At 62.9% G+C, this 27,355-nt stretch overlaps 1 protein-coding gene across 10 annotated transcripts; it reads left to right on the top strand.

Moving 5' to 3' along the window:
* Nucleotides 1-4,605: 4,605 nt before the first annotated feature.
* On the top strand, nucleotides 4,606-27,355 carry ASPG (asparaginase). 10 transcript variants are annotated; one of them, XR_015149345.1, is made up of 16 exons: nucleotides 4,606-4,704; nucleotides 9,850-9,958; nucleotides 10,489-10,600; nucleotides 12,495-12,620; nucleotides 13,434-13,517; nucleotides 14,132-14,258; nucleotides 18,896-19,008; nucleotides 19,978-20,160; nucleotides 20,256-20,369; nucleotides 20,884-21,000; nucleotides 21,655-21,750; nucleotides 21,930-22,093; nucleotides 24,402-24,488; nucleotides 26,108-26,179; nucleotides 26,535-26,615; nucleotides 27,103-27,355. XR_015149345.1 is itself a non-coding variant. In XM_086362710.1 (16 exons), exons 1-16 carry the CDS (start codon nucleotides 4,623-4,625, stop codon nucleotides 27,121-27,123), a joined length of 1,716 nt encoding a protein of 571 aa, XP_086218836.1. In that variant the 5' UTR covers nucleotides 4,606-4,622; the 3' UTR covers nucleotides 27,124-27,355. The 10 variants fall into 10 exon arrangements, 8 of the variants coding, with proteins under 8 accessions (XP_086218836.1, XP_086218833.1, XP_086218840.1 ...); XM_086362710.1 differs by having other exon boundaries at nucleotides 26,108-26,207; XM_086362707.1 differs by having other exon boundaries at nucleotides 26,108-26,207; nucleotides 27,086-27,355.

Raw genomic sequence — 27,355 nt, 5'->3', positions numbered from 1 at the left:
AGTTCCAGAAAAACATCTATTTCTGCTTTATTGACTATGCCAAAGCCTTTGACTGTGTGGATCACAATAAACTGTGGAAAATTCTGAAAGGGATGGGAATACCAGACCGCCTGATCTGCCTCTTGAGAAACCTATATGCAGGTCAGGAAGCAACAGTTAGAACTGGACATGGAACAACAGACTGGTTCCAAATAGGAAAAGGAGTACGTCAAGGCTGTATATTGTCACCCTGCTTATTTAACTTATATGCAGAGTACATCATGAGAAATGCTGGGCTGGAAGAAGCACAAGCTGGAATCAAGATTGCCGGGAGAAATATCAATAACCTCAGATATGCAGATGACACCACCCTTATGGCAAAAAGTGAAGAAGAACTAAAAATCCTCTTGATGAAAATGAAAGAGGAGAGTGAAAAAGTTGGCTTAAAGCTCAACATTCATAAAACTAAGATCATGGCATCCGGTCCCATTACTTCATGGCGAATAGATGGGGAAACAGTGGAAACAGTGGCTGACTTTATTTTGGGGGGCTCCAAAATCACTGCAGTTGGTGATTGCAGCCATGAAATTAAAAGACGCTTACTCCTTGGAAGGAAAGTTATGACCAACCTAAACAGCATATGAAAAAGCAGAGACATTACTTTGCTAACAAAGGTCCATCTAGTCAAGGCTATGGTTTTTCCAGTGGTCATGTATGGATGTGAGACTTGGACTATAAAGAAAGCTGAGTGGCGAAGAATTGATGCTTTTGAACTGTGGTATTGGAGAAGACTCTTGAGAGTCCCTTGGACTGCAAGGAGATCCAACCAGTCCATCCTGAAGGAGATCAGTCCTGGGTATTCATTGGAAGGACTGATTCTAAAGCTGAAACTCCAATACGTTGGCCACCTGATGTGAAGAGCTGACTCATTTGAAAAGACCCTGATGCTGGGAAAGATTGAGGGCAGGAGGAGAAGGGGACAACAGAGGATGAGATGGTTGGATGGCATCACCGACTCAATGGACATGAGTTTGGGTGGACTCAGGGAGTTGGTGATGGACAGGGAGGCCTGGCGTGCTGCAGTCCATGGGGTCCAAAGAGTCGGACACGACTGAATGACTGAACTGAACTGAACTGAACTTGTTGATGCTGGGAGGACATTGGTCTTCCTGCTATGGCAGAAGTCTTGATGCCCAGCAGGGCCCTCTGGGGCTCCCAGACTCAGAGGCCTTTTTGTCCCCCATTTCTTACAGGCAAGACTCCAGCTTCCCTGACCTTCCCTTTGTTCCAAACAGCAGATTCTAATAGTTGCTAATCAGGGAAGGAGCAGCCATGAAACCACCTGCTGCTGCTGCTGCTGCTAAGTCACTTCAGTCGTGTCCAACTCTGTGCGACCCCATAGATGGTAGCCCACCAGGCTCCCCCGTCCCTGGGATTCTCCAGGCAAGAACACTGAAGTGGGTTGCCATTTCCTTCTCCAATGCATGAAAGTGAAAAGTGAAAGTGAACTTGCTCAGTCGTGTCCGACTCCTCGAGACCCCATGGACTGCAGCCTACCAGGCTCCTCTGTCCATGGGATTTTCCACCTGAGGCAAGATTAAAGGGCCAGAGAAGTTCATTCAGATTAGGAGACTCACCACCTGAGACCTTGCACACACCTTGTCAGCAACCCGACCCTTCTGAAACTTTGCAGAAGGAAGAATGAAGACTGTTACCGCCTTGATCCTCGTCACATACCCCTTTGTTGCTGTTAATGCTATGTCCTGTTAGACTCTTCGCAACCCACTGCACTGCAGCCTTCCAGGCTCCCCTGGCCTTCACTATCTCCATGGGTTTGCTCACACTCATGTTCATAGAGTCAGTGATGCCGTCCAACCATCTCATCCTCTGTCGTCCCCTTCTCCTCCTGCCCTCACTCTTTCCCAGCATCAGGGTCTTTTCCAATGAGTCAGGTGGAAAAACTATTAGAGCTTCACATCAGGTGGCCAAAGTATTAGAGCTTCAGCTTCAGCATCAGTCCTTCCAATGAATATTCAGGGTTGATTTCCTTCAGGATGGACTGATTTGATCTCCTTGCTGTCCAAGGGACTCTCAAGAGTCTTCTCCAGCACCACAGTTTGAAAACACCAATTCTTCAGCACTCGGCCTTCTTTATGGTCCAACTCACATCCATACATGACTACTAGAAAAACCATAGTTTTGACTGACTATAGGTACCTTTGTCAGCAAAGTGATGGCTCTGCTTTTTAATATGCTGTCTAGGTTTGTCATAGCTTTTCTTTCAAGGAACAGCATCTTTTAATTTCCTGGCTGCAGTCACCATCTGCAGTGATTTTGTTGTTTTTGTTCAGTTCATCAGTCGTGTCCGACTCTCTTCGATCTCATGGACTGCAGCGTTCTAGGCTTCCCTGTCCTTCATCTCCCAGAGGAGTTTGTTCAAACTCGTGTCCATTGAATCAGTGATGCCATCCTACCATCTCATCCTCTGTTGCCCCCTTCTCCTCTTGCCTTCACTCTTTCCCAGCATCAGGGTCTTTTCCAATGAGTTTGCTCTTCACAAACTCACTGGCCATCTCTGATGGCCAACGTATTGGAGCTTCATTTTGGAGTCCAAGAAAATAAACTCTGTCACTGCTTCCACTTTTTCTCCTTCTATTTGCCATGAAGTGATGTGATAGGATAGGATGCCAAGATCTTAGTTTTCTTAATGTTGTGTTTCAAGACGGCTTTTTCACTCTCCTTTTTTACCCTCATCAAGAGGCTCTTTAGTTCCTCTTCACTTTCTGCCTTAAGGGTAAGACAAAGTTGCCCACCCCCAAAACCTGTCAGTTACAAGAGGGATTGGATTTAAACTGGGGTTCTGGCAGATGGAACAAGTCAACATCACTTGTTTAGATAGTTAGGCCCTTTTTACTATTATACAGGGAGAAGACACTTAAGATTTGTATTTGTCTGTGGTTCAGAAGGCAAGAAGCAACTCACTGCAGTACTCTTGCCTGGAAAATCCCATGGACGGAGGAGCCTGGGAGGCTGCAGTCCGTGGGGTCGCTAAGAGTCGGACGCGACTGAGCCACTTCACTTTCACTTTTCACTTTCATGCATTGGAGAAGGAAATGGCAACCCACTCCAGTGTTCTTGCCTGGAGAATCCCAGGGATGGGGGAGCCTGGTGGGCTGCCGTCTCTGGGGTCGCACAGAGTCAGACACGACTGAATCGACTTAGCAGTAGCAGCTGTAGCAGTGGTTCAGACGGTAAAGAATCTGCCTCTAGTGCAGGAGACGGGGCTCAATCCCTGGGTTGGGAAGATCCCCCGGAGAAGGGAATGGCAACCCACTCCAGTATTCTTGCCTGGAGAATTCCACGGACAGAGGAGCCTGGTGGTCTATAGTCCTATGCGTTGCAAAGAATCAGACCTGAATGACTAACGCTGACAAGTCAAGTTCCAAATTAACCAAACTTTTGTTTTGTCTTAGGATAGGAGTTGGGCTTCCCTGGTGGCTCAGAATCTGCCTGCAATCCAGGAGACCAGAGTTCAACCCCTGAATGGGAAGATCCCCTGGAGTAGGGAAGGGTGGAATTTGCATTTTTAAAAGAGGGCCTAGATAAGGGTTCCTAGAACGGACCAAGTAGAACATTTACATCTGAAAGACAGAGGAGGAGAAAAGCAAGACTCTCCCAAGAAGACTTTGATCCCTTAAGGCCAGACTTTTTTTTCCTCACTCTGTCTGGCCATAAAATAGAAATTTTATCTCATCACTTCCAGGAATCAGAATCAAATCCAGAAGGGCTCTCTCTGGAGAGGAATCAGTTTTCCACCAAACCACGCTGTGGTTCCCCGCCCCTGTGTGGGTCCCCCACAGGCCTTGGTGTGCTGCCCCCAGGGAGGGCTACACAGACTGACTCCACCTGCGGAGAGTTCTTCCTGATTCTCCCTATCCTCCTCCTCCATCTCCAGGACCAAAAGGCTAGTGTGTGTGTGTGTGTGTGTGTGTGAGTGTGTGTGTGTGTGTTCACACTCCGTTGTGTCTGACTCTTTGCAACCCCCAGGACTGTAGCCTGCCAGACTCCTCTGTCCGCGGGATTTCCCAGGCAAGAATAATGGAGCAGGTTGCCATTTCCTTCTCCAGGGGATCTTCCCAACCCAGGGATGAAACCCATGACTCTGGAGATTCCAGCCTTGGCAGGCAAGTTCTTTACCACCAGCGCCCCCTGGGAAGCCGGGACTGCGAAGGGTGGGCTCTATTCAGCCCTGGAGGGGGTCCCCTCGGGCTTCTGGACAGTGTGAGTGGACCAGCTGGGGTCTCTGCCTGCCCCGCCTTCCAGGGCAGAAGACCCCAGGCATGGTCTACGGTGCTAGGTCGGGGGAGCGCCAGGGCCTGTGGGGAGGGCCACCCGCCCTCCGCTCGGGGGTCCTCGGGCGCCACCGTCGGTGAGGCCCATGGCCTTCGTGCCACAAGCTACAGAGACTCAAAACGCCCCGGGCCACTGGGGCGGCTGGGACCTGTCCCCAGTACCTCCCGCTTGGGGGCCTGCCCCGCCACTCCCCTGCGGGGACAGGTACAGGCCCGACCCTGCGGCGAGTGCCCGCCCCCCAGGCCCCGCCCCGCCGGCCCGCCAGTCCCCTCGGAGCCTGGGTGGCGGGCATGGCGCGCGCGGCGGGGCCGGAGCGGCGGCTCCTGGCCGTCTACACCGGCGGCACCATCGGCATGCGGAGCGAGCGCGGCGGTGAGTGGGGCGGGCGCCCGGCTCGGGGTGGGGGGCGAGGTGGGGGTCGTGCTCCCGCCGGCCGGCATTTGACCCGTCCTGACCCCCGCTCCGGTGGGCACCCAGCGCCTCCCCCGCGCTGCCGCCGGCTCCTCTCTGCCCGAGCCTGGGGGGCGTCGCTCCTGTCGGACCCTGTCCCTGCACAGATGGGCTGGTGGGCAGGTGTTCAAGGGCTGTCCGGGCCTCTCACTCCGGACACCAGGGGCTGCAGGGCGACCCCGGCCACTCCCTGCTGTCCCTGGCCGGCCCGCCGGCTCTGGGCAGTGCTCACTGGCACCAGGAGACCTGGCGGAGACCTGGCGGTCGCATTCCCTCTCCCCTACCCTGGGGCTCTGACAGGATTTGGGTCAGGGAGGGGTGACTGCTGGGCGGGGGAGGGCCTGAGTGGGGGGGCGCCGGGCCCGCATGACCCCGGGGCAGGGGTGCCCCCAGGCTGGGCAGAGCGCCCGGGGAGCCTGCAGGGGTGGGCAGGGCACCGCACTCACCCCTGGAGTGTTGTAGCGTGGCCTCCACGTGGGCCCCGGGTCCTGGCTGTGGGGGTGCTCGCCCTCCAGGAGGGGCCCAGACAGCCCTTCAGCCTCAGCCTGGAACCTTGCCCCGCACTCTGGAGCGGGGGCGCTGGCCCTCTTCCGCCTACGTCCCCCGGGCCCCCTCCCCAGCCCTCGGCTGCTCCCTGTGCCCCCAGGTCCCCCGCGGGCCTCACTCCTGGGGCCGCCCCACCCTGCCCCGGGGTGTCCTCCTACTTGGAGCTCTCCCAGCTCCCCAGGGCCCTCCCCTTCCCTCAGAACCAGCTGTGCCCCGCCACAACCCCCAGGGCCAACAGAGCATCCTCCGCGACCCCACCCCCACCACCACCCAGTTCCCCTGAAGCAGCTACTCAGATGCCACGGGCCCTTTCTCGCCAGCACCTGCTTCCCGTCCTCCGTCCCTGTTAACGCCTCCCTCCCCAAGCCCCGCCAGTTCACAGATGGTTCCAGGCACCATCTGTGCTGGGCCCCAGGGCTCAGACCCCCAGAGAGCCCTGTCCAGGGGGGCTTTCCACATCCCTCCGTACCCTGGGGGTCACTCCTCCTGGGCTGCAGGGCTGGGGCAGAGAGAGGGGAGCGGGCAGGCTCTGCCGGCGTCCTCAGATGGCCCTGACCCATCCCGGTCGCTGCCCAGCCCCCCAGGCTTGGCACTTGGCCAGCTGTGACGCCTGTGATCCCATTGAGCTCAGCTCATGGGTGTCGAGGGTCCGGGCTGAAGGGACTAGGGGGACTCTGACCGTGACCCCATCTGCACTGCGTTCTGTGCCCCCCATCACCGCCCCCGCCACCCGGACGCCCACGGCTCACTCCCACAGGCCCTGCATTTGCCAAAGAGCTTACAAATCCCCTTGTCTGGAAGGGGCTCTAGAAAAATGGAGTGTGTTGGCAGTGACTTCCAGGCAAGCCCGTCTCCCAAGATCCCGCAGGGCAGCGCCCCCGAGCCGGGAAGGAGCGGGTGGGGGAAGAAGGGCAAAGGGGGCGCGTGGAGGACGCAGGCCTGGGGCGTGGGGACCCCGCTCCGAGCCCCGCTGGAGGCCGGGCGCCCAGCTGCTCCAGGCCCTGCCTGCCTGGGGATTCCGGTTGCGGGGTCAATAATTAACCCGCCTGGCTCTGCGGGTGCGGGCCACCGGCTCCTGTGGCTGTTTGGATTCTCACTGTTGGGAGCATTTCAAGCGCCTGCTGGTAAACAGTGGCCTGCCAGGCACGCGAGCCCTGCCAAAGGTCAGGATGCTGAGGGGAGGGCAAGGCCGCGGCGGCTGGGGACAGCCCTCGCCCTCCCCCTCTCTGAGATCAGAGATGATGTCACTGGTCAAGGGGCATCGTGAATCTGAGATCAGTTGATGAGGCAAGCCCAGGGTCAGCAGCACCCCGGCCGGAGACCCCGACGCCCCGGGCGCCCTCTGTGGGCCGGCTCCCGGTGGGCGGAGCCTCGGGGTCTGCCGGGGCCAGGACCTCCAGGAGGCCACAGGAGGAGGCCAGCCTGATCCTGAGAGGCAGTGCCCACGGCTTCTCCTGCCCTTGGCCTGGACGCCCTTCCCGGAACAGGCTGCCATGCGCCTGTCCTTGGGGCAGACCGGCCCTTACGGGGGAACCTGTCTGTGGGGCCGCTGCCCGTGACCAGCTTCCCGCCTGTACAGCAGGGAGACGAGGCCCGGTGCGGCCGCTTCTGCTTGCGGAGGGCCTGAAGCTTGGGGGCCCTTGTTAAGAAAAAGAATCTGAATCAGAATTAGATGTGAAAGCAGGTGTTTGCTTACTAGTTGTTTTGTTTTTGCTGCGCTGCGCGGCAGGTGGGATCTTAGTCCCCTGACCAGGAATCGAACCTGTGCCCCCTGCGGGGGAAGTCTTAACCTTTGGACAGCCAGGGAAGTTTCCCAACCCCCAACCCCCTCCCCGCTTTTTTTTTTTTGGTAACAGGTGTTTACTTCGATTGATGAAGGAAATAACTTCCCGTTCTTAAAAGCCAATAATATTACAAAATCCAAAAATATATTTTTTATTTGTTGACTTCCTGACACTCTCACCGCCGTTTCCCCCACACCTTTGGCTGCTTTGTATGATGATGTGTCCGCAGAGTTTTGCCCCGGGAGAATAGAATGGAAGCAGAGGATGGCCTCCTCTCGGGCCATCCTGCTGGCCCTGGGGTGGGGTGTTCCCGGAAGTCAGGGCCCCCCGCGCCCACCCCCGCCCACTGCTGGCCCTGGGGTGGGATGTTCCCGGAAGTCAGGGCCCCCCGCGCCCACCCCCCGAGTCCGCCAGCAGTGGCCTGGCTCTGGGGTGGTAGTGACCATGCGCACCACCCGCCCCGTTCGTGGATCCTCAGATTTCCACGGCCATCCCCAAAGGCCACCCACTGCAGAGGAGCTGGCACAGACAGTGGTGGGGGAGCCTCCTGCACCTGCCCTGACCCGAGACCCCAAACCAGGGCCTCAGACAGCAGGAGGGCCCTCTGGAGACCTCCCCAGTCCGGGCCAGCTCTGCTCTATCCTTCCTCCGCCCTCCCCTCTGGGCGTCAAGCCCTCTCACAAGGACGCAGGTGGAGGCCAGGAGCCAGCATCATCTCCTGAACTCACGCCCACAGAGGGTTGCCTCTCGGTCCTGGGGCTCAGGTGGGGACATCCGCGGGCCATCTTGTCCCCTGCTGCAGGGGGGTGGGCGGCCCTGGGCCTCCCTCAACGCCCAGGTCTGAAGTCGGGGCCTCCCCCCAGCAGCAGGGCCGGCAAGTCCAGAGCTTTGTGCAGCAGCTGCGTGTCCCGGCCAGCCTCCAGCATCTTGGGAGGGTGGCCGGCCGGCGGTCTCACACTGATGTTCCCTGAGCCACGTTGCTTCTGCAGCAAAGTGTATGGAGCCCCCACGGGGGCTTCCTGGGTGGAAGACGGGGTGGCTATTCCAGGTGCCCCTTCCCCGAGGTATCCTTCTCTGGCTGGGGAGACAGCACCCTGAACTCTGAGGCTGTGCTCCCTGCGGGGCTGGCAGGAGCTGGGCCTGGGGTTTAGCAGGTGGACGTGTGGAGAGGGTGCTGGGGCGGGAAGCCCAGCCCAGAGTCTGTGGCTTCTGGCCCCCAAACATTGCTGGTTTGGTTCCCTGGGTTTGTTCAGATTTGTTCCTCGGTGGGCGAGGCCAGGGAAGCTGAGCCCTGCCCCGAGCTGCAGGGTGGGGACGGGGCATCAGTGAGCTGGGGGCGGGGTGGGGGGGCGGGTCTGATGCTGGGCCCACGACCCCAAGGAAAGGAGCGCATGGCCGGACTCACATCTGGGGAGAGATCCTGGCCGCCAGCCTGAGGAGGAGACACATGCCCAAGAAGGGGCTGGGGTGGGTGGGTGGGGTGAGGGTGGGGGGCGCGGGCGGGGCAGCTGTCGGGCTCCGCAGAGGGGAAGAGGCACAGGCGAGGTCAGAGAGATTCAGTGTCAGGACCCACCAGCCGTTGCGGGATCCCCCAGCCGGGGGTATGGGCTGGGAAGGCTCCTGGTTGTTACTGGCATGAACTTGAGTTCTGCCAGCCGCCGGGTGAGCCTGGACCAGACGTGCTCCAGCACCTCCAGGAAGATCACAACCCCCAACCCCCGAACTCACCCCACACCCCACCTCCAGACTGAGATAATGAAGGGTGCTGTTTAAGCTGCTAAGCTTGGGGCACTTGTTGCACAGCAGCAGGAGGCCGATACACCTGGCAGAGGGCGGAGGCTGGGAGCCAGGTCTCCACCACCGTGCCCGTTTCCCCTGGTCCTGGAGGTCTTAGGCGTTTCAGCCAAAGAAGCTTTTCTGGAGTGGGCGGGGGGCGGGGGGCGTGTTGTCCTTGCTGCTGCATCCGGGTGTCCAGCACGGCCAGGCATGTGGGCGATGCCCAGCAGAACCTCAGTGAGGAGGACTCAGCCTCCCTGCCCCAGGTCGCAGAGCTTGCAGGGAGCAGGATGGGACAAGAGGCCAGGGCCTGGATGCAAATATTCCTTTGGGAGCCTCTGCTGAGGAAGAGGTTTGCTTCCAGGAGACACTTGGGGCTTCTTAGGCTTTTCTTAGGACATGTGCCGTTTCTGCCCAGTGCCTCCTTAGACGCGTGCTTCTGGCCAGGGAAGGAGAAGGGGTAACCTGGGTGAGTGTGGCAAGGGCGCCGGGACCTGGACATCAAGGAGGGCTTCCTGGAGGTGGTGCCCTGTGCCTGGAGGGGGAGCATCTGCAGGGTGAGAAGGGGTGCGGAGCGGAGGCAGAGGCCTGTGTCCTGGGCAGAATGGTGCGGATATTCTGGGAAGTCGGGGAGAGGGGTGCTGTGTGTGTGTGTGTTGTGAGCCTCGCTGGGGCCTTGGGCTCGTCTGGAGGTGGAGGTGTTAGCCAGGACGCGGCCGGAGCCCCTGGCGGACCCCTGGGCTGTCTGGGGGAGAGCGGTGGCCCAGGCTCCGGGCAGTGGTCCATACTTGCCAGGCCCTGGGACGGCTGCAGCCTGAGCCCCCAGTCTGACTCCCTCAGGGCCAGAGCTCACCCGCAGTGCCCAGCCCCCGTCCTGCTCGGCGCCTGGCCCCCAGCGAGGAGCAGCGGGGGGGCCCTGGTGGTGGCTGCCAGCCCCTGACCCCCACCCGCCTCCCTGCAGTGCTCGTCCCCGGGAGGGGCCTGGCCGCAGTTCTGAAGATGCTGCCCATGTTCCATGACGAGGAGCACGCCCGGGCCCGCGGCCTCCCCGAGGACACCCTGGTGCTGCCGTGAGTGGGCGCTCCCCTGGGTCCTGGGCACGGACGACAGCCAGCTGTCATGGGGTGGGGGGGTCACCCTGAGCCTGGCCCCTGCCAGGCCGGCTTAGCAGGCTGTGGGGGCTTCTTGGGGTGTCCACAGCGAGTTGCTGGAGGGCACAGCCCCGCTTTGGTGGCTTTAGAACTGACTGCAGTCCCCTTTAAAGTCCCTCAGGGGAGGCAGGGGCTGGCCCTGGGGTCCCCCCACCCCCAGAAAGGTCCTGCTTCCCAGGTCGGGGCCCAGCCTGCCCGGTGCTCTTCCCTGCTGGGTGCTGACCCCTCCTGCCAGTGGCCCTGCTCCTGGGGGTGTCCTGGTTCACTTCCTGCCTTGGAGCAGCCCTTCCCGGGGACCATGGTCCTTGTTCCTGCAGCCTCAGGCGGAAGCGGGGGCCGTGGAGGTGCAGGGCCCAAGGCCACGGCCCTGGGTGCCCGACTGGGCGGAGGGAACTGGGCTGCCGATGGAGGCGGTGCTGAGTGAGAGCCTGCCGTCCGCACCCCCTCAGGCCGGCCAGCCCCGACCAGAGGGTCATCTACACAGTGCTGGAGTGCCAGCCCCTCTTTGACTCCAGTGACATGACCATCACCGAGTGGGTGCAGATCGCCCAGACCATCGAGGTGACCAGGGAGTGCGGGGAGGGCTGGGGGGAGGGGGTGGGGGCCTGGCGGTGAAGGTGGGTCTGGGAGGAGGCGCATGGGGGGTCCCACCTCAGCGGTGCAGCCCCACGACCCTCTTTCCTGCACCCTGGAGGGGCGTGTCGAGGCCCACGCCCACCTGTCCGGTGAGGAAGTGGCCCAGGTGGCTCTCAATTTGAAAACGTAGCTTGTCCCAGTCTGTGTCCTGCGCGGAGACGTGAGACACCTCTGCGGACTGACAGCTCCATGCCTGGCCCACTCTGCTGTGTCTGCCCCAAGCCCACCCTGGAGTGCAGTCTTAGTGGGTTTAGGGCTCGTGGTTTAGAGCACCGAGCAGACGTCTTACCTGCAGCCAGAGCGTCCCACCCGCATCAGCTCTCCTCTCCATCCTCCCACCCCACCAGCGCCAGCCCCAGCTACTGCCTCCCGGGGTGGGGGCCCTCCTGGCCCATTTCTTACCTTCCCCCCTTAAGAAACCCTGCTCCCCAGAGAGAGGCTTGTCACTGAGGCACCCTCCCTGGCAGCCGGGGGCTGGCCCCAGGGGCGCCAGGCCTGGCCCCTGTCTCTGGATGTTTGCAGCTGTGTCTGGGGCAGTCTCCCTGGTCTCTGGCCAGCAGCACCCACAGTTGGGGCCTGATGGCTTTTCTGAGCATCTAGGACTGCTGTTCATTTCAGTTCAGTTCAGTCGTTCAGTCGTGTCCGACTCTTTGTGACCCCATGAACCGCAGCACACCAGGCCTCCCTGTCCTTCACCAACTCCCAGAGTTCACGCAAACCCATGTCCATCAAGTCGGTGATGCCATCCAGCCATCTCATCCTCTGTCGTCCCCTTCTCCTCCCGCCTTCAATCTTTTCTAGCATCAGGGTCTTTTCCAATGAGTCAGTTCTTCGCATCAGGTGGGCAAAGTGTTGGAGTCTCAGCTTCAGCATCAGTCCCTGCAGTGAATTTTCAGCACTGATTTCTTTAGGATGGACTGGTTGGACCTCCGTGCAGTCCAAGGGACTCTCAAGAGTCTTTTCCAACCAGTGTTCAAAAGCATCAATTCTTCGTCCTGCTGTCCAGCCACACGCAATTTCCTGGTGTGGCCAGCAGAGGGCGGGCCAGTCCACCACGTGTCTCTGCTCCCATGCAGCTCCGAGCCCCGCCTGGCTTGGTCTCTTGATGGGCTTCAAGAGAGGTCCCAGGGCCCCATGGTTCCGGGTGCTGTGCTCCTCGCAACCACAGCCCAGGCCAACTGCCTCCTGAGGCCTTGGCTGCTCCCACGGAGGCGGTGGCTGGGGGGTGTCCCTGCAGAGCTGGCCTGCGTGCCAGGGGGGCCTTCTGACTCCCTGGAGGGGCTGTGCCCATGCCTGCTGTCCGCACCCTGCCCACCTCCGACATCTCATCTTCCAGCGCGGGCTGTGCCTCGTGTCTGTTGCTTGTGCGCATGGCCTGGCCCTCCCACTGGACCGAGAGGCTGGTGGGCTTCCTCGCCCCACAGCCCCTGCTGCCCTCAGGGGCAGTGGTCATTCAGCAAGGGGCCCTCCGGAGCACTGAGCTGGGCCTGGCACTTTCGTCCAGCTGATGGTGTGCTCAGGAGCCCAGGTCGGGCATTGCTCGGGGAATCTTTCCACCCCGGCATCAACGTGCCTGGAGACCCCCGCCAAGATCTCTCGGGGCCAAGGGGTGTCACTAGGAGACCCCCAGGGGTTCAGGGGAGGAGGCTGTCCTGGAAGAGAGCAGAGCACAGGGCAGGGGCTCCGTTCCCTGTGGGCCTCCCCGGCTGGCAGTGACTGGGGCCCGCCCGCGCGTCCCTGAGTTCCGCCAGCTGTGTGTGGGGGCACTAGCACCTGCTCCCAGGAGCTGGGCCGCCTGAGCTGGCCGCCGCCCCTGCAGAGCCACTACGCGCGGTACGACGGCTTTGTGGTCATCCACGGCACTGACACCATGGCCTTCGCCGCCTCCGTGCTCTCCTTCGTGCTGGAGAACCTGCAGAAAACCGTCATCCTCACCGGGGCCCAGGTACCTCCCCGGGCGCCTGCTGGGCAGAGGCAGCGTGGATCGGGGCCTTCTCAGGCCACAGGGTCATTGAGAGGGCAGGTGGGTCCCCGGCTCCATGCCCGGTCCTGCGGGTCCTGGTGGTTCCGCTTGGCCAGTGCCCGATCAGCGCCGGGCTCCTGCCTGCTGCCAGCCTGCGGCCCTGCTTTGTCTTCTCCTCCCCCACGCTGGCCCCGGTGGGACGCTCCTGCTATCGCCAGGGCAGATGAGGCGCAGAAGCCGGGCAGCCGGCCCACGTCCACAGGCCTTATGAGCACCCAGGACAGTGGCTCAGCCCAGGGTGGTTCCGTTGGAGGCCTTGGGGGCCCCTCCCCAGCCGACCCCTCTGCCCATGCCGTGGCAGTCCAGCCCTTTTCTGCCTTCCTGGTAGATGTGGGGGAGCTGGGTACAGGCCAGTCACTGCTGGGGCACCGGCCCCACAGCAGATCCGGGGCAGGTCTGTGACCCGGTGCTCGGAGGCCCCGCCTGAAGCTGCTTGCCCTCGCCTGCACCTGCGGTCGGCCCCCAGCTCCCCTCTGCCTGCCCGGCCCAGGCACTGGCTTGGGCAGTGTGAGGGCCTGGCCTCGGTGCCCTGGGGGCCAGGGGGCTGGGCTGAGCAGTGACGGGTCCCAGGGCATCGTGTGCTGCCTGAGCTTGGGGACGGGCCAGCACCCGGCAGGGGGCACGGGGGTCTGGGGGGAGCAGAGGGGGCTGGGCCGGGCTGGAGGAGCACGGTCAGCAGGTGCGGCCCCTAGGGGCAGCACCCGCCGGCCTGAGCCTGCCCCGGCCTCTCCCCAGGTGCCCATCCACGCCCTGTGGAATGACGGCCGGGAGAACCTGCTGGGCGCCCTGCTGCTGGCTGGCCAGTACGTGATCCCCGAGGTACCGCCTCCTCCTGTGGGCGGGGCGGGGTCTGGGGTGCAGCGCGGGGTGGGGGCTGGCGCCTGCCCTGGGGGATGCAGGTGAAGGGGCCGGCAGGGCTAAAGCTCCGTGTTTCACCTTGAGCATGAGCTACACCCTCACCATAGAGAAAATGGGAAAGCAGCGGGCAGCGGGAGCCTGTGCCCGCGCCCCACCCCAGACACCTGCGGCTGGCGGCGCGGGGGGCTTTCCTGGGCTCTGCGTGTGTGTGATGTACATCTATCTAACCTGTCCCGTGCTGAGGACGTGGTGTATGTGTCCATCTACATCACATACACGTGAACGTGTGTGAGCTTCCGTAGAAACAGGCCATTCAGGGCGTGGTTTTGGGACCCCCTCTGGTGCCTCTGCACCTTGCTCTGCCACAGACACATTTCCCAGACCCTCCCTCACGTCTCAGGGGAGGGGAGGAACCTGGGAGGCGGGCCGCTGTGGGGAGGAGCTTCACCAGTGCCATTCAGAGCCCCCGCCCCGGAACAGCTCCAGAGTGGGGTGGGGGGTGCCTGGTGGGTGAGGCGAAGCTTGGGGGCGGCCCGGGCTCCCCGTGCTGAGCTGCGGCCCCTCCCGCCCCGCAGGTCTGCCTGTTCTTCCAGAATCAGCTGTTTCGGGGCAACCGGGTGACCAAAGTGGACGCGCGCAGGTTCGCGGCCTTCTGCTCCCCCAACCTGCCGCCTCTGGCCACCGTGGGCGCTGACGTCACGAGTAAGCGAGCAGGGCCCACAGCGGGGGCGTCCGCCCGGGGTCGTGTCCTGCCGTAGCTGTTGTGGGGCCTGTGGGCGGCCCTGGGTTGGGGAGCGCAGCCCTCAACTCTGCGGAGAACCCGGGGTGGGGGGCCGCTCAGAATAGGGACATCCCCAGGTCACCCTGGCTTAGAGCCAGGCTGTGTGGGGGCCAGCCTCTTGGGTGCCCCGCCCCAGCCACGGGGCCCCAGGCCCAGGAGTCCCTCAGTGGCCTCGTGGGGACGTGGTTCCAGTGGAGTGACCGCATCCTGGGGACTTTCAGGGGAGTCTCTGCCCCAGCACCCCCTCCTGGGACTGTCTGATGCCTCCAGCTGTGGGTGGGTCCTGAGAACTCCCCCTGAGGCCCCCACGCTTGCCCTGGGGAGGAGAGAATCTCTGCCAGGTGGCTGTGGGCCACAGCGGGTGGGGTGGGGAGACCACTGGGTCAGAACCGCACACCGAGAAGGAAGGGACATGCCGGGAGGGGTTGCGGCCCGAGTCCTGAGTCCATTCCGGGGTCTTAGCCTGCATTTCCCTCCCCCTGCCCACCCACCCTGCTTGTCCGCGTGCCCTGGAGGTTGGGGAGGCCCAGAGCACGTCTGTGTGTCTGAGGTGTGTGTAGCGTGGCTGGGGTCTGGGGGTCAGGCAGGGGGCACGTGCTTGCTGAGGGGGAGAGTCAGGAAGGCTTCCTGGAGGAGGTGGCGCGTGGGCTAGTGCTGGTGGATGGATCCACCTCCGGGCTGTGCTGAGTGGTGGTGCTCAGCCCCTCCTGCCTCAGTGCCAACCAGCTGAGGAAGGAAGAATGGGCACGAAGGTGGGGCTGCCGCTGTGCAGGCCTGCCTGCCCCGTGGGGCTGAGTCACTCCTGGTCTGGGGCTCAGAGGGGAGCTTCCGGGACGTGGCCCGCTAAAGGGTGCAGAGGAGTTCACCCTGGATCCTGGGCCTTTGCTGGGGCCACGCCAAGCCCACGCCGGCCTTGAAGCACAGGGCACGCTGGTGCAAGTGGCTGGGTGGGTGAGTGGCTGATGCTGGCCCTGAGGGGTGAGACGTGGACCCCCCATGCCTGTGATCCCGGGAGGAGCGTGTCCTCCGGCCCGGTGCAAGGGTGCCCATGTGGTGTCAAGGGCCCCAGGCCAGTCCCAGTACAGGTGCTGAGAAATGCCAGGCTTTGCCCAGGCCAGGCCCGGTGGAGCCCCTCACTGCTTCCTGCTGCATTTCCCGGCCCTCTGTGAGGCCGGGGCTCAGGAGGGGCTGAGCTGTGCCGGGAGGGGAGCACGGGGTTCTGCCCCCCACACTGGTCCCGACAACCCCCCGCCAAGTGGCCACGGCACGTGTGGTCACCCGGGTCTCCAGGAGCCCTAGGTCCTCTCAGAGCAGAAACCCCGGCCCTGAGGAGGGGGAGTCAGGCCTCCAGGCTGTGGCCAGTGGGGCCCCGGTGGCTGCAGGGGACTTCGAACCACCATCCCCCAGTACACCGGGTTTGGCCGCATCGACCTGAGGCCACTGTCAGGACTGAGCGGGATCCCGCCCGGCCGCGGTGGGCCTCACACCGCCTCCCTTGCCTCTCGGCCCCTCTGCGCGTGGGGCAGCGTCCCTCGGTGTTTGGCAGGCCCAAGTGGAAGGACTCGGGGTCCCGTGGGCTCTCAGGGTATGGGCTAGTCGCATGGTGGGTGTGGGCCCTCTTTGTCTCCGCAAACCCTCCTCTGCAGCCAGAACTCCTGGGCCCCGCCCTAAAATAAAGGACACCACTCCCTGCTGCTGCCGCAGCCACCCTTCTTCTGAGCCCACCCCCAGCTCCCCCCCCAACACTCAGCTCCCTCCTCTCCCACCCCCAGCTCCCCCCCCCCCCAGCTCTCTGTGAAAGGGCAGCATGTCTCTGGAATATTCCTTGGTTTATTATCACCTATTACTTTTGATTTGCAAAGATGGGCACAATAAAGGACAGAAATGGTATGGACCTAACAGAAGCAGAAGATATTAAGAGGTGGCAAGAATACACAGAAGAACTCTACACGACCCAGATAATCACGATGGTGTGATCGTCCACCTAGAGCCAGACATCCTGGAAGGTGAAGTCAAGTGGGCCTTAGGAAGCATCACTATGAACAAAGCTAGTGGAGGTGATGGCATTCCAGTTGAGCTATTTCAAATCCTAAAAGATGATGATGTTAAAATGTTACACTCAATATGTTAGCAATTTTGGAAAATTCAGCAGTGGCCACAGGACTGGAAAAGGTCAGTTTTCATTCCAATCCCAAAGAAAAGCAATGCCAAAGAATGATCAAACTACCGCACAATTGCACTCATCTCACACGCTAGCAAAGTAATGCTCAAAATTCTCCAAGTCAGCCTTCAACAGTACATGAACCGAGAACTTTCACAGGTTCAAGCTGGATTTAGAAAAGGCAGAGGAACTAGAGATCAAATTGCCAACATCTGGTGGATCATTGAAAAGGCAAGAGAGTTCCAGAAAAACATCTACTTCTGCTTTATTGACTATGCTGAAGCCTTTGACTGTGTGGATCACAATAAACTGTGGAAAATTCTGAAAGAGATGGGAATACCAGAACACCTGACCTGCCTCTTGAGAAATCTGTATGCAGGTCAAGAAGCAACAGAACCGGACATGGAACAATGGATTGGTTGTTCCCCATTGGTTCCAAGTGGGGAAAGGAGTTCGTCAAGGCTGTCTATTGTCACCCTGCTTATTTAACTTCTATGCAGAGCACATCATGTGAAATGCTTATTTAACTTCTATGCAGAGTACATCATGTGAAACGCTGGGCTGGCTGAAGCACAGGCTGGAATCAAGATTGCCGGGAGAAATATCAATAGCCTCAGATATGCAGATGACACCACCCTTATGGCAGAGACTGAAGAGGAACTAAAGAGCCTCTTGAAGAAAGTGAAAGAGGAGAGTGAAAAAGCTGGCTTAAAACTCAACATTCAAAAAACAAGGATCATGGCATCCAGTCCCAATCCCTCCATGGCAAATAGATGGAGAAACAATGGAAACAGTGACAGACTTTATTTTTGGGGGCTCCAAAATCACTGCAGATGGTGACTGCAGCCATGAAATTAAAAGACGCTTGCTCCTTGGAAGAAAAGTTATGACCAACCTAGGTAACATATTAAAAAGCAGAGACATTACTTTGCCAACAAAGGTCCATCTAGTCAAAGCTATGGTTTTTCCAGTAGTCATATATGGATTGGAGAGTTGGACTATAAAGAAAGCTGAGCACCGATGAATTGATGCTTTCGAGCTGTGGTGTTGGGAGAAGACTCTTGAGTCCCTTGGACTGCAAGGAGACCCAACCAGTCCATCCTAAAGGAGATCAGTCCTGAATATTCATTGGAAGCACTGATACTGAAGCTGAAACTCCAATACTTTGGCCACCTGAAGCGAAGAACCGACTCATTGGGAAAGACCCTGATGCTGGGAAAGACTGAAGGCAGGAGGAGAAGGGGATGACAGAGGATGAGATGGTTGGATGGCATCACCGACTCAGTGGACATGAGTTTGAGCAAGCTCTGGGAGTTGGTGATGGACAGGGAGGCCTGGTGTGCTGCAATCTATGGGGTGGCAAAGAGTCGGACATGACTGAGCGACTGAACTGACTGAGCATTCCTCTGGTGGAAACAGCAGGAGGCAGGCAGGCTTACACCCGCCACAGGACGGGCTGTTGGAGGAGCCCTGGTGGGGGTCCTGGAGCCCCTATTCCCCTCTGAGTTCTGCACCTGACTCTGGGCAGCCTCTCAAGCCCCTTCCCGCTCTGGGCCTGGTTTCCCTGGGCTGGATGAAGGGGTCTCCTTGGCACCTGCTTCCTCCACAGCCTCTCGAGGGGTCTTGGCACCCACCCTCTGCCCGCTTGAGGGGCCAAGAGGATGGGACTCGGGCTCAATGCCATGCTCCTGAGGGTCAGAGGCCAGGCCTGCTGCCCAGACCTCCGCCCCTGTGCCCCGCCCGTGGGTGCAGCAGGAGGGCGGGGCGGCTCCGGCGATGTGGTCCCTACAGAGCTGCCGTCTCTAGGTCCATGGCGAGCCTAAGGCCTGGGGGTTCTCTGGGTGGCGGGCACTGACCCCCAGGCACTGCTGCTTCACTCTCCTTGGGGCTCAGGAGCCAGAAACCTGCCCTGGGTGTGGGGAGCGGGCTGGGCTCACGTTACTCCTGAGACTTTGGGGTGAATGAGATGGAGGTTTCCCCAGAGGTTTGGGATCCTGAAGACTCACTCGTTCATTCATGGACCTGCTGGGCTCGGGGCCCAGCGGGTGCCCTGCAAGGGGCCCGTGAGTTTGGCTGGTCAGAGGCTGCTGCCCAGACTGCTCGTGGGACCTGGGACCCCGGATTCTGGGGCCCCGCGCCCTGCCCTCTTGCCATTGCAGCAGCCGTGCCCTCGCCTGGGAGGCCCTACCCCCGAGCCATCCCCCCAACTCCCCTGCAGGGTCCTCCTGCCCCCTGGATCCCATCCCATCACTGGGCTGGCTCAGGCTGGGTTGCGCCCATTGGCTGAGCGAGCTGAAGGGGGGCAGGGGAGGGGGCTTCAGAGGCGCCAGGGGGAGGCGGGGCCTGGCTGTGGCCCCAGATAGCCTAATTCTACTCTTGGTCCGTCTGTCCCCACAGTCAGCCAGGAGCTGGTGCGCAGAGTCCGCGGGCAGGGCCGGCTGGTGGTGCACAGCAGCATGGAGCGGAACGTGGGCCTGCTGCGCCTCTACCCCGGGATCCCCGCCTCCCTGGTAGGGACCCCGCCTCCCTGGTGGCACCCCAGCGCTTCACTCCATGGGGGCTATTGGGCCGTCAGGGCAGGAACAGCATCGTCCAGCAGTGGGCCCCAGACTCCAGTCTGCTGGTTCCTGGGAGCTGCCAGGAATAGGTGAACTTTTACCTTTGGCTTCTACCTGGAGAGGAGGAGGGAGCTGATGGTGGTTCTGATGAGGGCTGAAGGCTCTGGGAAGACCCTTCAGAGTCCCTTGGACAGCAAGGAGATCCAACCAGTACATCCTCAAGGAAATCATTTCTGAATATTCATTGGAAGGACTGCTGCTGAAGCTGAAACTCCAATATCTTGGCCACCTGATGTGAAGAGCTGACTCATTGGAAAAGGCCCTGATGCTGGGAAAGATTGAAGGCGGGAGGAGACGGGGACGATAGAGGATGAGATAGCTGAATGGCATCACTGACTCGATGGACATGAGTTTGAACAAGCTCCGGGAGTTGGTGAAGGACCGGGAGGCCTGGTGTGCTGCAGTCCATGGGGTCGCAAAGAATCGGACATGATAGAGCGACTGGGCTGAACTGAAGGCTCTGATGGGGACACAGCCAGGGGGCTGGACCCTTAGCACAGGCCAACAGCTCAGCCTCAGTGTGCCCTGAGCTCAGTGTGTCCAGCTGCAGGGCCCGTCCCCACCCGCCGGCTTGCTGGGAGCATCACCTGTCCTGTGTCAGAGCTTCGGGCCGGATGGAGGGCCAGGAGGGCGGTGGGTGGCCCAGCTGGGGTGGGATCCCTGCCCTCGGTGGGGCCCCTGACGGCCCCTTCTCATGTCCGGCCAGCTTCCTGTGACCTCTGACCTGTCTCCACAGTGTTCATGGCCCTAATGCTCAGGAGGGGACGGGGGTCACTCAGGGAAGATGTGAAGGGGAGCGAGGTGGATAGCCCCCGCTGCCCGTGTTTGGTGGAAGCGAGTCCCCGCCTCCCGCCCCCACAGGTCCGGGCCTTCCTGCAGCCCCCCATGAAGGGCGTGGTCATGGAGACCTTCGGCTCCGGGAACGGGCCCACCAAGCCCGACCTGCTTCAGGAGCTGCGGGCGGCGGCCGAGCGTGGCCTGGTCATCGTCAACTGCACCCACTGCCTCCAGGGTGCCGTCACCTCCGACTACGGAACCGGCATGGTGGGCGCAGGGGGTGCCAGGGCCTGGGGCGGGGGCAGGGGCGAGCCCTGGCCACCCGCCTCCTTCATGGTCCACCCGCACCCCCGCCCCTCCAGGCCTTGAGTGGCTCTGGGACCGTGTCAGGCTTCGACATGACGTCTGAGGCAGCACTGGCCAAGCTGTCCTATGTGCTGGGCCTGCCGGGGCTGAGCCTGGATGGCAGGAAGGAGGTGTGTGTGCCTCCAGCGGGGACCGCGCCCCTCGGCTCGCGTGTGGTGGGTGGGCCCAGCCCGGGGAGTATGTGCCTGGGCTTTGCGGGGGGCTGGAAGTGGCCTCCCCGTCACCTCCCCCAAGCCCCACACCGCCCCACACCCCCACACTCTCTTGGGGAGCCCCACACCCCACACTCTTTCTTGGGGAGCCCCAGGTCCGCCCTGCTCTCAGGGTATCCCCACCCCAGTGCTTCCCCGGCTGGCCCCTCCGGCTGGGCAGAGGCCACCAGGGCCCAGGGAGACCCTAAGCTGGAGGCTGGAGGGTGGGCTGAGCTGCTGTGGGGACCTGGCTGGGTCAGGCTCTGGGCCCCAGGACGGAGCCTGATGGAGGCATTTCAGGTCTGGGGGCACCCTCTGCTGGGGGCTGGGGGTGCCTGGCCCGCGTGGTGGGTCTGGACTGCTGGGTCCAGGCTCTGGTGAGCTGCCCGGCTCTTTCTGTGTGTATCTCCCTTCCCCGCCCCATGTGCCCCAGCTGCTGGCCAGGGACCTGCGCGGGGAGATGACGCCGCCCACTGTGGACGAGCCCCGGCCCTCTCTGCGGGGTGGTGTGCTGGGGTGCGGGGTCGCCCAGCTCCTCAGTCTGAGACAGGTGCAGCGTGGGTAGGGGCCCGGGGGGACGGGAGTGGAACAACCCCAGGCACAGCCTGCTTCTGAGCCAAGGGCGGGGAGCAGGCAGGGCTCAGGGCAGCAGCCGGGGAGGCTGGCAGGGATTCGCCGGCGGGCATCCAGAGGGGTCTGGAAGGGGCTGGGTGGTCCAGAGGGGCGCTTGCAGCGTGTACGCAGCGTGCAGACCATGGCGCTCACCTGGTGGAACAGCCCAGGGCCGGCAGGGTCAGCTGGGGCGAGAGGGCGGTCTGCTCCAAGGTCTCCCCAGAGGAGGGATCAGACCGGGGCCCCTTTCCTTCTCGGCCAGGGTGCCTGGGCCCGGGAAGGAGCTGAGGGCTGGCTTTTGGGCCTGGGTTGTGGGATTCAAGCTGAGCCAGGCTCCCGGCGGTGACTGGGACCTCCTGGTGACCCCCCTCACCGCCCTGCCTCTGGGCAAAGTGTACAGACCCGGTATGGGGGCGCCGCGTCTGGTTGCTGCCCCGGGGCCCACCGTGGGCCTCAGTGTCCCCCCTGTGGAGTGAGCGTGGGGACAGGACTGTCCGGGAGGGCGGTGGGGGAATGGGCAGCAGCCACGTGTGTACGGCGGGGGCCTCGGGGAGGGGGCAGGGGTCCGAGGTGCTGCTGCCTGCCTCTGCAGGAGGCCGATGAGGTGTGGGACGCCCTGGTGCCCAGCCTGGCCTGTGCCGCGGCCTACGTGGGTGACCTGGAGGCCCTGCAGGTGCTGGTAGAGCTGGTGAGTCTCTCATCCACCCTTGGGGACCAGCCTGGCCACACAGGGCCCGGGGATGGGCTGGATCTCCTTTCCCGGGGTCTGCTCCCCTTACTGCAGTCGACGGGGCCTCGTGGCTCTGCTGGGATGTCCCTTCCCCGTGGCCTTTCCTCGGTGGGTGACGGGCCCCTATGTCCCCCCAGGGCAGTGACCGGAGCCTGGAGGACTTCAGTGGCCAAACCCCACTGCATGCGGCCGCCCGGGCTGGCCAGGCTGGGGCCGTCACCATGCTGCTGCAGAGAGGGCTGGACGTGAACGCCCGGGACAAGGATGGCCTCAGCCCCCTGCTGCTGGCCGTGGGGGGCAGGTATTTGACGGCGGGCACTGTGGTGGGGGTACAGGCACGGGCGCTGCCCGGGGCCGGGCCTGGACAGAGCTGCCTCCGGGGGGCCTTCGGTGTGCCCGTGGTCACATGGCTTCCCCGGGCAGAGCCGGGGGGCACCGAAGACACCTGCTTCCCGGAGCCTCACCCCTTCTGGCCTGGGCCCTCGGTACCAACAGTGACCCTGCCGGTCGTGGGCAGGGCCCAGACTGGGAGGACTCCTTGGGGCAGGGTGGTTAGGGAGGGCTTCCTGGAGGTGACTTCTGAGCTGAGCACTCCAGGTCCAGCAAGACCCTGGCAGGGAATTTCTAACAAGAAAAGCAGAAGAGGCCTCGTGTGTTCCCTGCACCCTCTGCCTGAGGGGCTGGCGCGAGGGCGAAGGGGGAAGCCCTCCGCCCAACACTGGGGCGAAGCAGGCTGCAGAGCAGCTTGCATAGTGCCAGGTGGGCAGGGTGGGCACAGGTACCCTAGGGAGTGAACTCAGCATGCCTGATATTCGGGGGGTGGTCCCCCAAGCTGGCCCTGTCTGACAAACCCTGGCTTTTTAAGGCAGGTCCCCAACCTGAGTGTTTCTGGGGAGGTTTCCCACCTCCCCTCCACAGGTAGAGACTTGCCGAGCCGAGTCCTTACTGAGGCCCTGGCGCCCTGAGCAGTGGGTTTGGGCACTTGATGCCCAGTTCCTTCTGAGGGTCAGAGGGCACCAAGGCCAGAGGCCAGGGCCACCCGGAGGGGTCACACGTGCTGCGGGATGGCCCCTGGCAGGGCTGGTTGTGTGAGGATCGGCACGAGCTGGAGGTCACCCCTCAGGAGCCAGGGCCTTGGGCGCTGAGCCCAGCCCATGGGGCAGGCAGGGGCCAGCATGAGGGCGGAGGTGTGGGCATCCGGCTGGCGGACACACGTCCTGTGTCCTCTGCTGGGGTGGGGGTCTCCTCGCCTCCGCCCAGGCCCGCCTGGCCTCTCTCCGAGGGTCAGCCTCACCTGCTCTGCTGGCCCGTGGGGACTCGCAGCGGCCGGGCACGTGGGGGGCCTTGGAGGCCGCCTGCCCTCTCCCTCTAGGGGCTTAGGTCCCTCGGAGGCCGGGCAGTGCTGCCCTGCCCTCCCCTCCCTCTGTCCAGCCGCCCAGAGCTGTCACGCACATGATGCTGAACGCCTGTGTGAGTGTGTGTCTGGGAACTTTCCTTCCCGGCGTCTTTGCTGTTGATGAGTCGCTCAGTCGTGCCCGACTCTTGGCGACCCCATGGACTGCATGCCCGCCTTCCCTGTCCTTCACCCCCATCCTGCTTAGTCTGCCCCTGCTGATAGCTGAGCTCTGTGTGGCATCTGTGGCAGGCCCCGCGCCTCTCCCCAGGGGCTCTCAGCCTGTGGGAACCCGGCTTGTTGCTGGGGATTTTCTGAGTCTCATGGAGACTCCAAGCCACCAACCTCTTCAGGTTGGCCCTGGGCTGGGGCGCCTTGTAGCAGCCCCCGCTTCCTGGGGGCATCAAAGGTTCTCAGAACAGGCCTGGCAGTGGGCAGAGGGGTGGGGTGCCTGTGGGGTGTGCCCGCGGCACCCAGGCCAGGCTGATTTGGCTGCAGACTCCAGGCTGCCCGTCCTGGGGTGTGGGTGGGTAGTGCGGTGAGCTCACCCCATCGTGGCCCCACCCCCTCGTCCCGGCCGCTGTCACAACACCTCCCCCACTTCCCAAACCGGTCTCACCCCCAAGAGGGCCCTGCTGTGCCCTGGGGTGGGGGGTGGCCCCACCCTGGAAGGTTCTGGGCTGGAGGGGGGGTGCCAAGCCTGTGGGACTCCCCATCCTCCCCAGGCTCCCCAGAAGTGGGGTGACTGCAGTTGATGGTCCTCCCCCGGCCCCGGCTCTCTGTTCTCCTGCCTCACTGAGCTTCACCCCCACCCTGCGAACCCCATGGAGGCTCACACCCCGCACGCGGGGCTCAGGCTAGGTGCCCCTGGACGCCTGCAGTCATCTGGGCCCCGCTGCGGGCCAGCCTGTCCCCGCGTTCTCTGTTGGTATCTCCTCACCACCCCACCCTCAGGGGCAGAGCGTGGGCCCAGTGGACTCAGTCTGCAGACTCCCCGAGCGTGTGCGAGCTCCACAAGGGCGGTCTCCCAGGCTGGGCCTTCCCGGTGCCCACAGCCGTGCCCTCGGGTGGGCCTGGGCCTTGAGCTGCTCGGCTTGGGCTGAGCCCCAGCGTGGTTCTGAGTGCGTCCGGTGAGGGTGGGCTCCCGGTCCTGGCCTGCTGGCGTCTGGCAGATGCTGCCTTGGGCAGGCGGTCACCCCGCTGTTTCTCACGGCAGGCATAGGGATGTCATTGGGCTGCTGCGGGCAGCTGGGGCCTGCCTGTCCCCCCAGGAGCTGGAGGACTCGGGGACGGAGCTGTGCCGGTGAGGCTCGCAGGCGCACCTGTGCTTCCTGGGACGTGATGGGGCCTGGGGCTCCGAGGTGGAAACCAAGCACTGGGGAGGGATGGCGGGCTTGGAGGGGGAGCTTCACACGGGGAGAGCCCGCCCTGCCCTCCGTCTGCACCAGCTGGGCCCTTGGAGCCCTTGGGGGTAGGGGGTGGGCAGGCGGCAGCCCAAGGTCCTCTGCCCCCCAGGCCCTCCCTGTGGGGTGGCCTCCCCAGTGCCCACCAGCTCCTCCCACGTCCAGCCTGGGGTGCGGCGGGCCAGGCCGGAGGCCTCTAGGTAGGGAGGAAGCAAGGAGGGTCGTGGGGAAAAGGAGGTGGAGGCAGGAGAGGCCGGAGCACCAGCAGAAGCCAGGTCGGGAGGCTGGGAGCGGCACTGAAGTCAGAGCCCCCAGGGTGGGTGACCGGGGTTGCGTCTCAGGCTGAGTAGGTGGTTGGTGGAGGGTGGCTGCCTGCTCACCAGGACGAGGACCTGAAGCTCTGGCCCCCTGGGTCCCTGCAAGCCAGCCTCTCCCCAGCCCCCCTGCCTTGGTTCCAGCGAGGTCTCACCCAGCCCAGGGGGTCCCCATCCTGTACAGAGTGGGGTGCACAGACCCCACGGGTCCCCAGTCTCGGCCCCTCCCCCCTGGAGTTCAGTGTCCCCGAGTGGATGGATCCTGCTGACTTTTCAGCGATGACAGGGCTGGGGGGAGGGGGGTGTGACCTGCGGTGACGGGACCCAGGCAGGAAGGGCTTGGCTCTGGAGGGACTCCTGGGTTGACCCGGCTCAGGTGGGCCTTGATGACTCCTCAATTGACAGCCGGGGAGGCAGGTGGAGGGGCAGGGACAGGTCCCATGGGAGCAGATCATCCAACCTGAGCTGCTTGGCTGGCTTGAGGGGGCCCTTGACCAGCTCCCCAAGAAGCAACTGTGTGGGAACCAGTGCGAGAGGCCTGGGGCCAGGTCCGAGGGCTGCTGGCGGTGCGTCAGCGTGATTCACCTTAGAGACGACCCCGTGCCCTGTGGGGGGGCGCTGCTGCTGTGGGCTCCTGACTCAGAGGAAGTACTGGGGGTCGGCCCTGCCCTCCCCGCAGCCAGCTGGCACCCCTGGCGTGGCCCCCTCCCCGTGGCTCCCGGTCCTAGGCTGGGGGGGTGGTGCCTCTGAGAGCAGGGGGAAGGGAGAGGGCCGCCCCTCGGTGCCCCCACCTCTCCAGGGCAGGCAGGCCCAGATCCGCTCCTGGCCAGCCTGCTGGTCCAGAGCCCCCCACCCCGGGCCCCCATGTGACGGTCTTTCCACCACTGGGCTGCCTCTGACTTTCCTCCCGCCCCCACAGGCCCCGCCCGGGGAGAGCTATGTTGTGAAAGATGAAACTGGCAGGCGGTGCTCAGCGTGTGTGCACGTGCACCCGTGTGTGTGTGTGTGTGTGTGTGTACCCTCGACCTGAGTCACAGCCACCCCCACAGGTGTAGACACCAGAGTCCAGGCTGCTGGCCGGCCCCGGGGACCCTGGTCACTGCTGGGTCAGCTGTTCGGGGCTGGCTTTGCAAGAGAGCCGGTGGGCAGATGGCCGGGCACCCAGGAGTCCGCAACGGCTCCCCCTCCTCCCCTCCCCCTCCCAGGCTGGCGTCCAGGGCAGACTGCGAGGGCCTGCGGGCGTGGGGGCAGGCAGGGGCCGACCTGAGGCAGCCCGGGTATGATGGGCGCAGCGCGCTGCACGTCGTGAGTGCCCCCGGTGCCCTCTCTGGGACCACCTCCTCCAGGAAGCCCTCCCTGACTGCGCCACCGGCTCCCCCTTCCCAAAATGCCCAACCCCTGCCCTCCTTGCAGAGGCATTCCGTATGCGGGAACCATGGGTTGGGGAGGGGGCTATCCCTTCTCTTGTCCCAGGCCCCCCCCACCCACCAGGGTCCAGAGCTGTGGGAACAAGGAGGGGTGGAGGAGACACGGGGTCCTCGATGCATGGGTGGGAGCCCCCCCGGTGCAGGGGTGTTCAGGACCAGCCTGCTGGTCCACCCGCCTGAGGCAGCCCCCCAACACCCCCCACAGGCAGAGGTAGCTGGGAACCTGGAAGTGGTGGCCCTCCTGCAGAACCTTCGGGGTGGGGCTGGTGACCAGGCTCCAGGCCCAGTAAGTCCCCTACTCGCTGTGGTCAGGCGCTGGTGGGGACGGTGTCCTGGGGGCAGGGCTCACCCTATGAGGGGAGCTGCAGTCTCTGGACGGAGGGCTTCCCAGAGGGATGGCCAAGCTCAGACCCACACTCCATCCGGCCAGGCCACCCCACAGGGCAGCTGGCCACAGCCCTGGAGGCCCGGCCATGGCCAGGAATCTCCCAAGCCTGGAGGGACCCTGCTGGGCCCGTCCTGCCCAGCCCGCACCCGCCCGGACCCCAGCACCCACTGGGCCGGGTGGACGGCGCTCCCGGCTGGCTCCCTGCCCCCACCCCATCAGCTGGCCTACTGGAAGATTCTCCCTCTGGTTGGCTTTGCTCAGGTCCTTGGGTCCCTCCCTCGTGAAAGGCTGGGCCCCACTGACAGGTGCCCAGGCTTGTCTGTCTGCCCTGCCCCCATGCAGTACCTGGGCCTCCACTCCTTCTCCAGAGACCTACCTTTTCCAGGAAGTGCTGCCTGGTGTCTAACCTGAAGCTCTCCTGCTGCGGCGTGAGCTGTTCCTTCCTGTTGAGACCTGCTGGAGGGACGGAGCCACCCGGCACCCCCGGCCCTGACCATGCTGTACACCCCCAGCCTCTGCCCCCCGCCCCCCACCCTGCTGTGGAAACTGCTTCCCATTCTGTGTCCAGGACACAGCCTGAAGGACGTCGTTGGGGAGAGTGGCCATAAAGTCCTTCTGAGGACCGTTCTCCCCCACCA

The sequence above is a fragment of the Bos grunniens genome, chromosome 21 (assembly GCF_055505025.1).
Source record: "Bos grunniens cultivar Pamir isolate PY7600 chromosome 21, Bosgru_T2T1.0, whole genome shotgun sequence".
In the NCBI taxonomy this organism is placed as follows: domain Eukaryota; kingdom Metazoa; phylum Chordata; class Mammalia; order Artiodactyla; family Bovidae; genus Bos; species Bos grunniens.
The sequence above is the reverse complement of the archived record's forward strand: the minus strand, read 5'-3'. Positions and strand labels throughout refer to the sequence as shown.

Coding starts and splice junctions, on each gene's coding strand:
- ASPG (XM_086362707.1), top strand. CDS start 4,623: ATGGCGCGCGCGGCGGGGCCGGAGCGGCGGCTCCTGGCCGTCTACACC. Junction 10,601..12,494: donor AGATCGCCCAGACCATCGAG/GTGACCAGGGAG, acceptor CCGCCCCTGCAG/AGCCACTACGCGCGGTACGA. Junction 12,621..13,433: donor TCATCCTCACCGGGGCCCAG/GTACCTCCCCGG, acceptor GCCTCTCCCCAG/GTGCCCATCCACGCCCTGTG.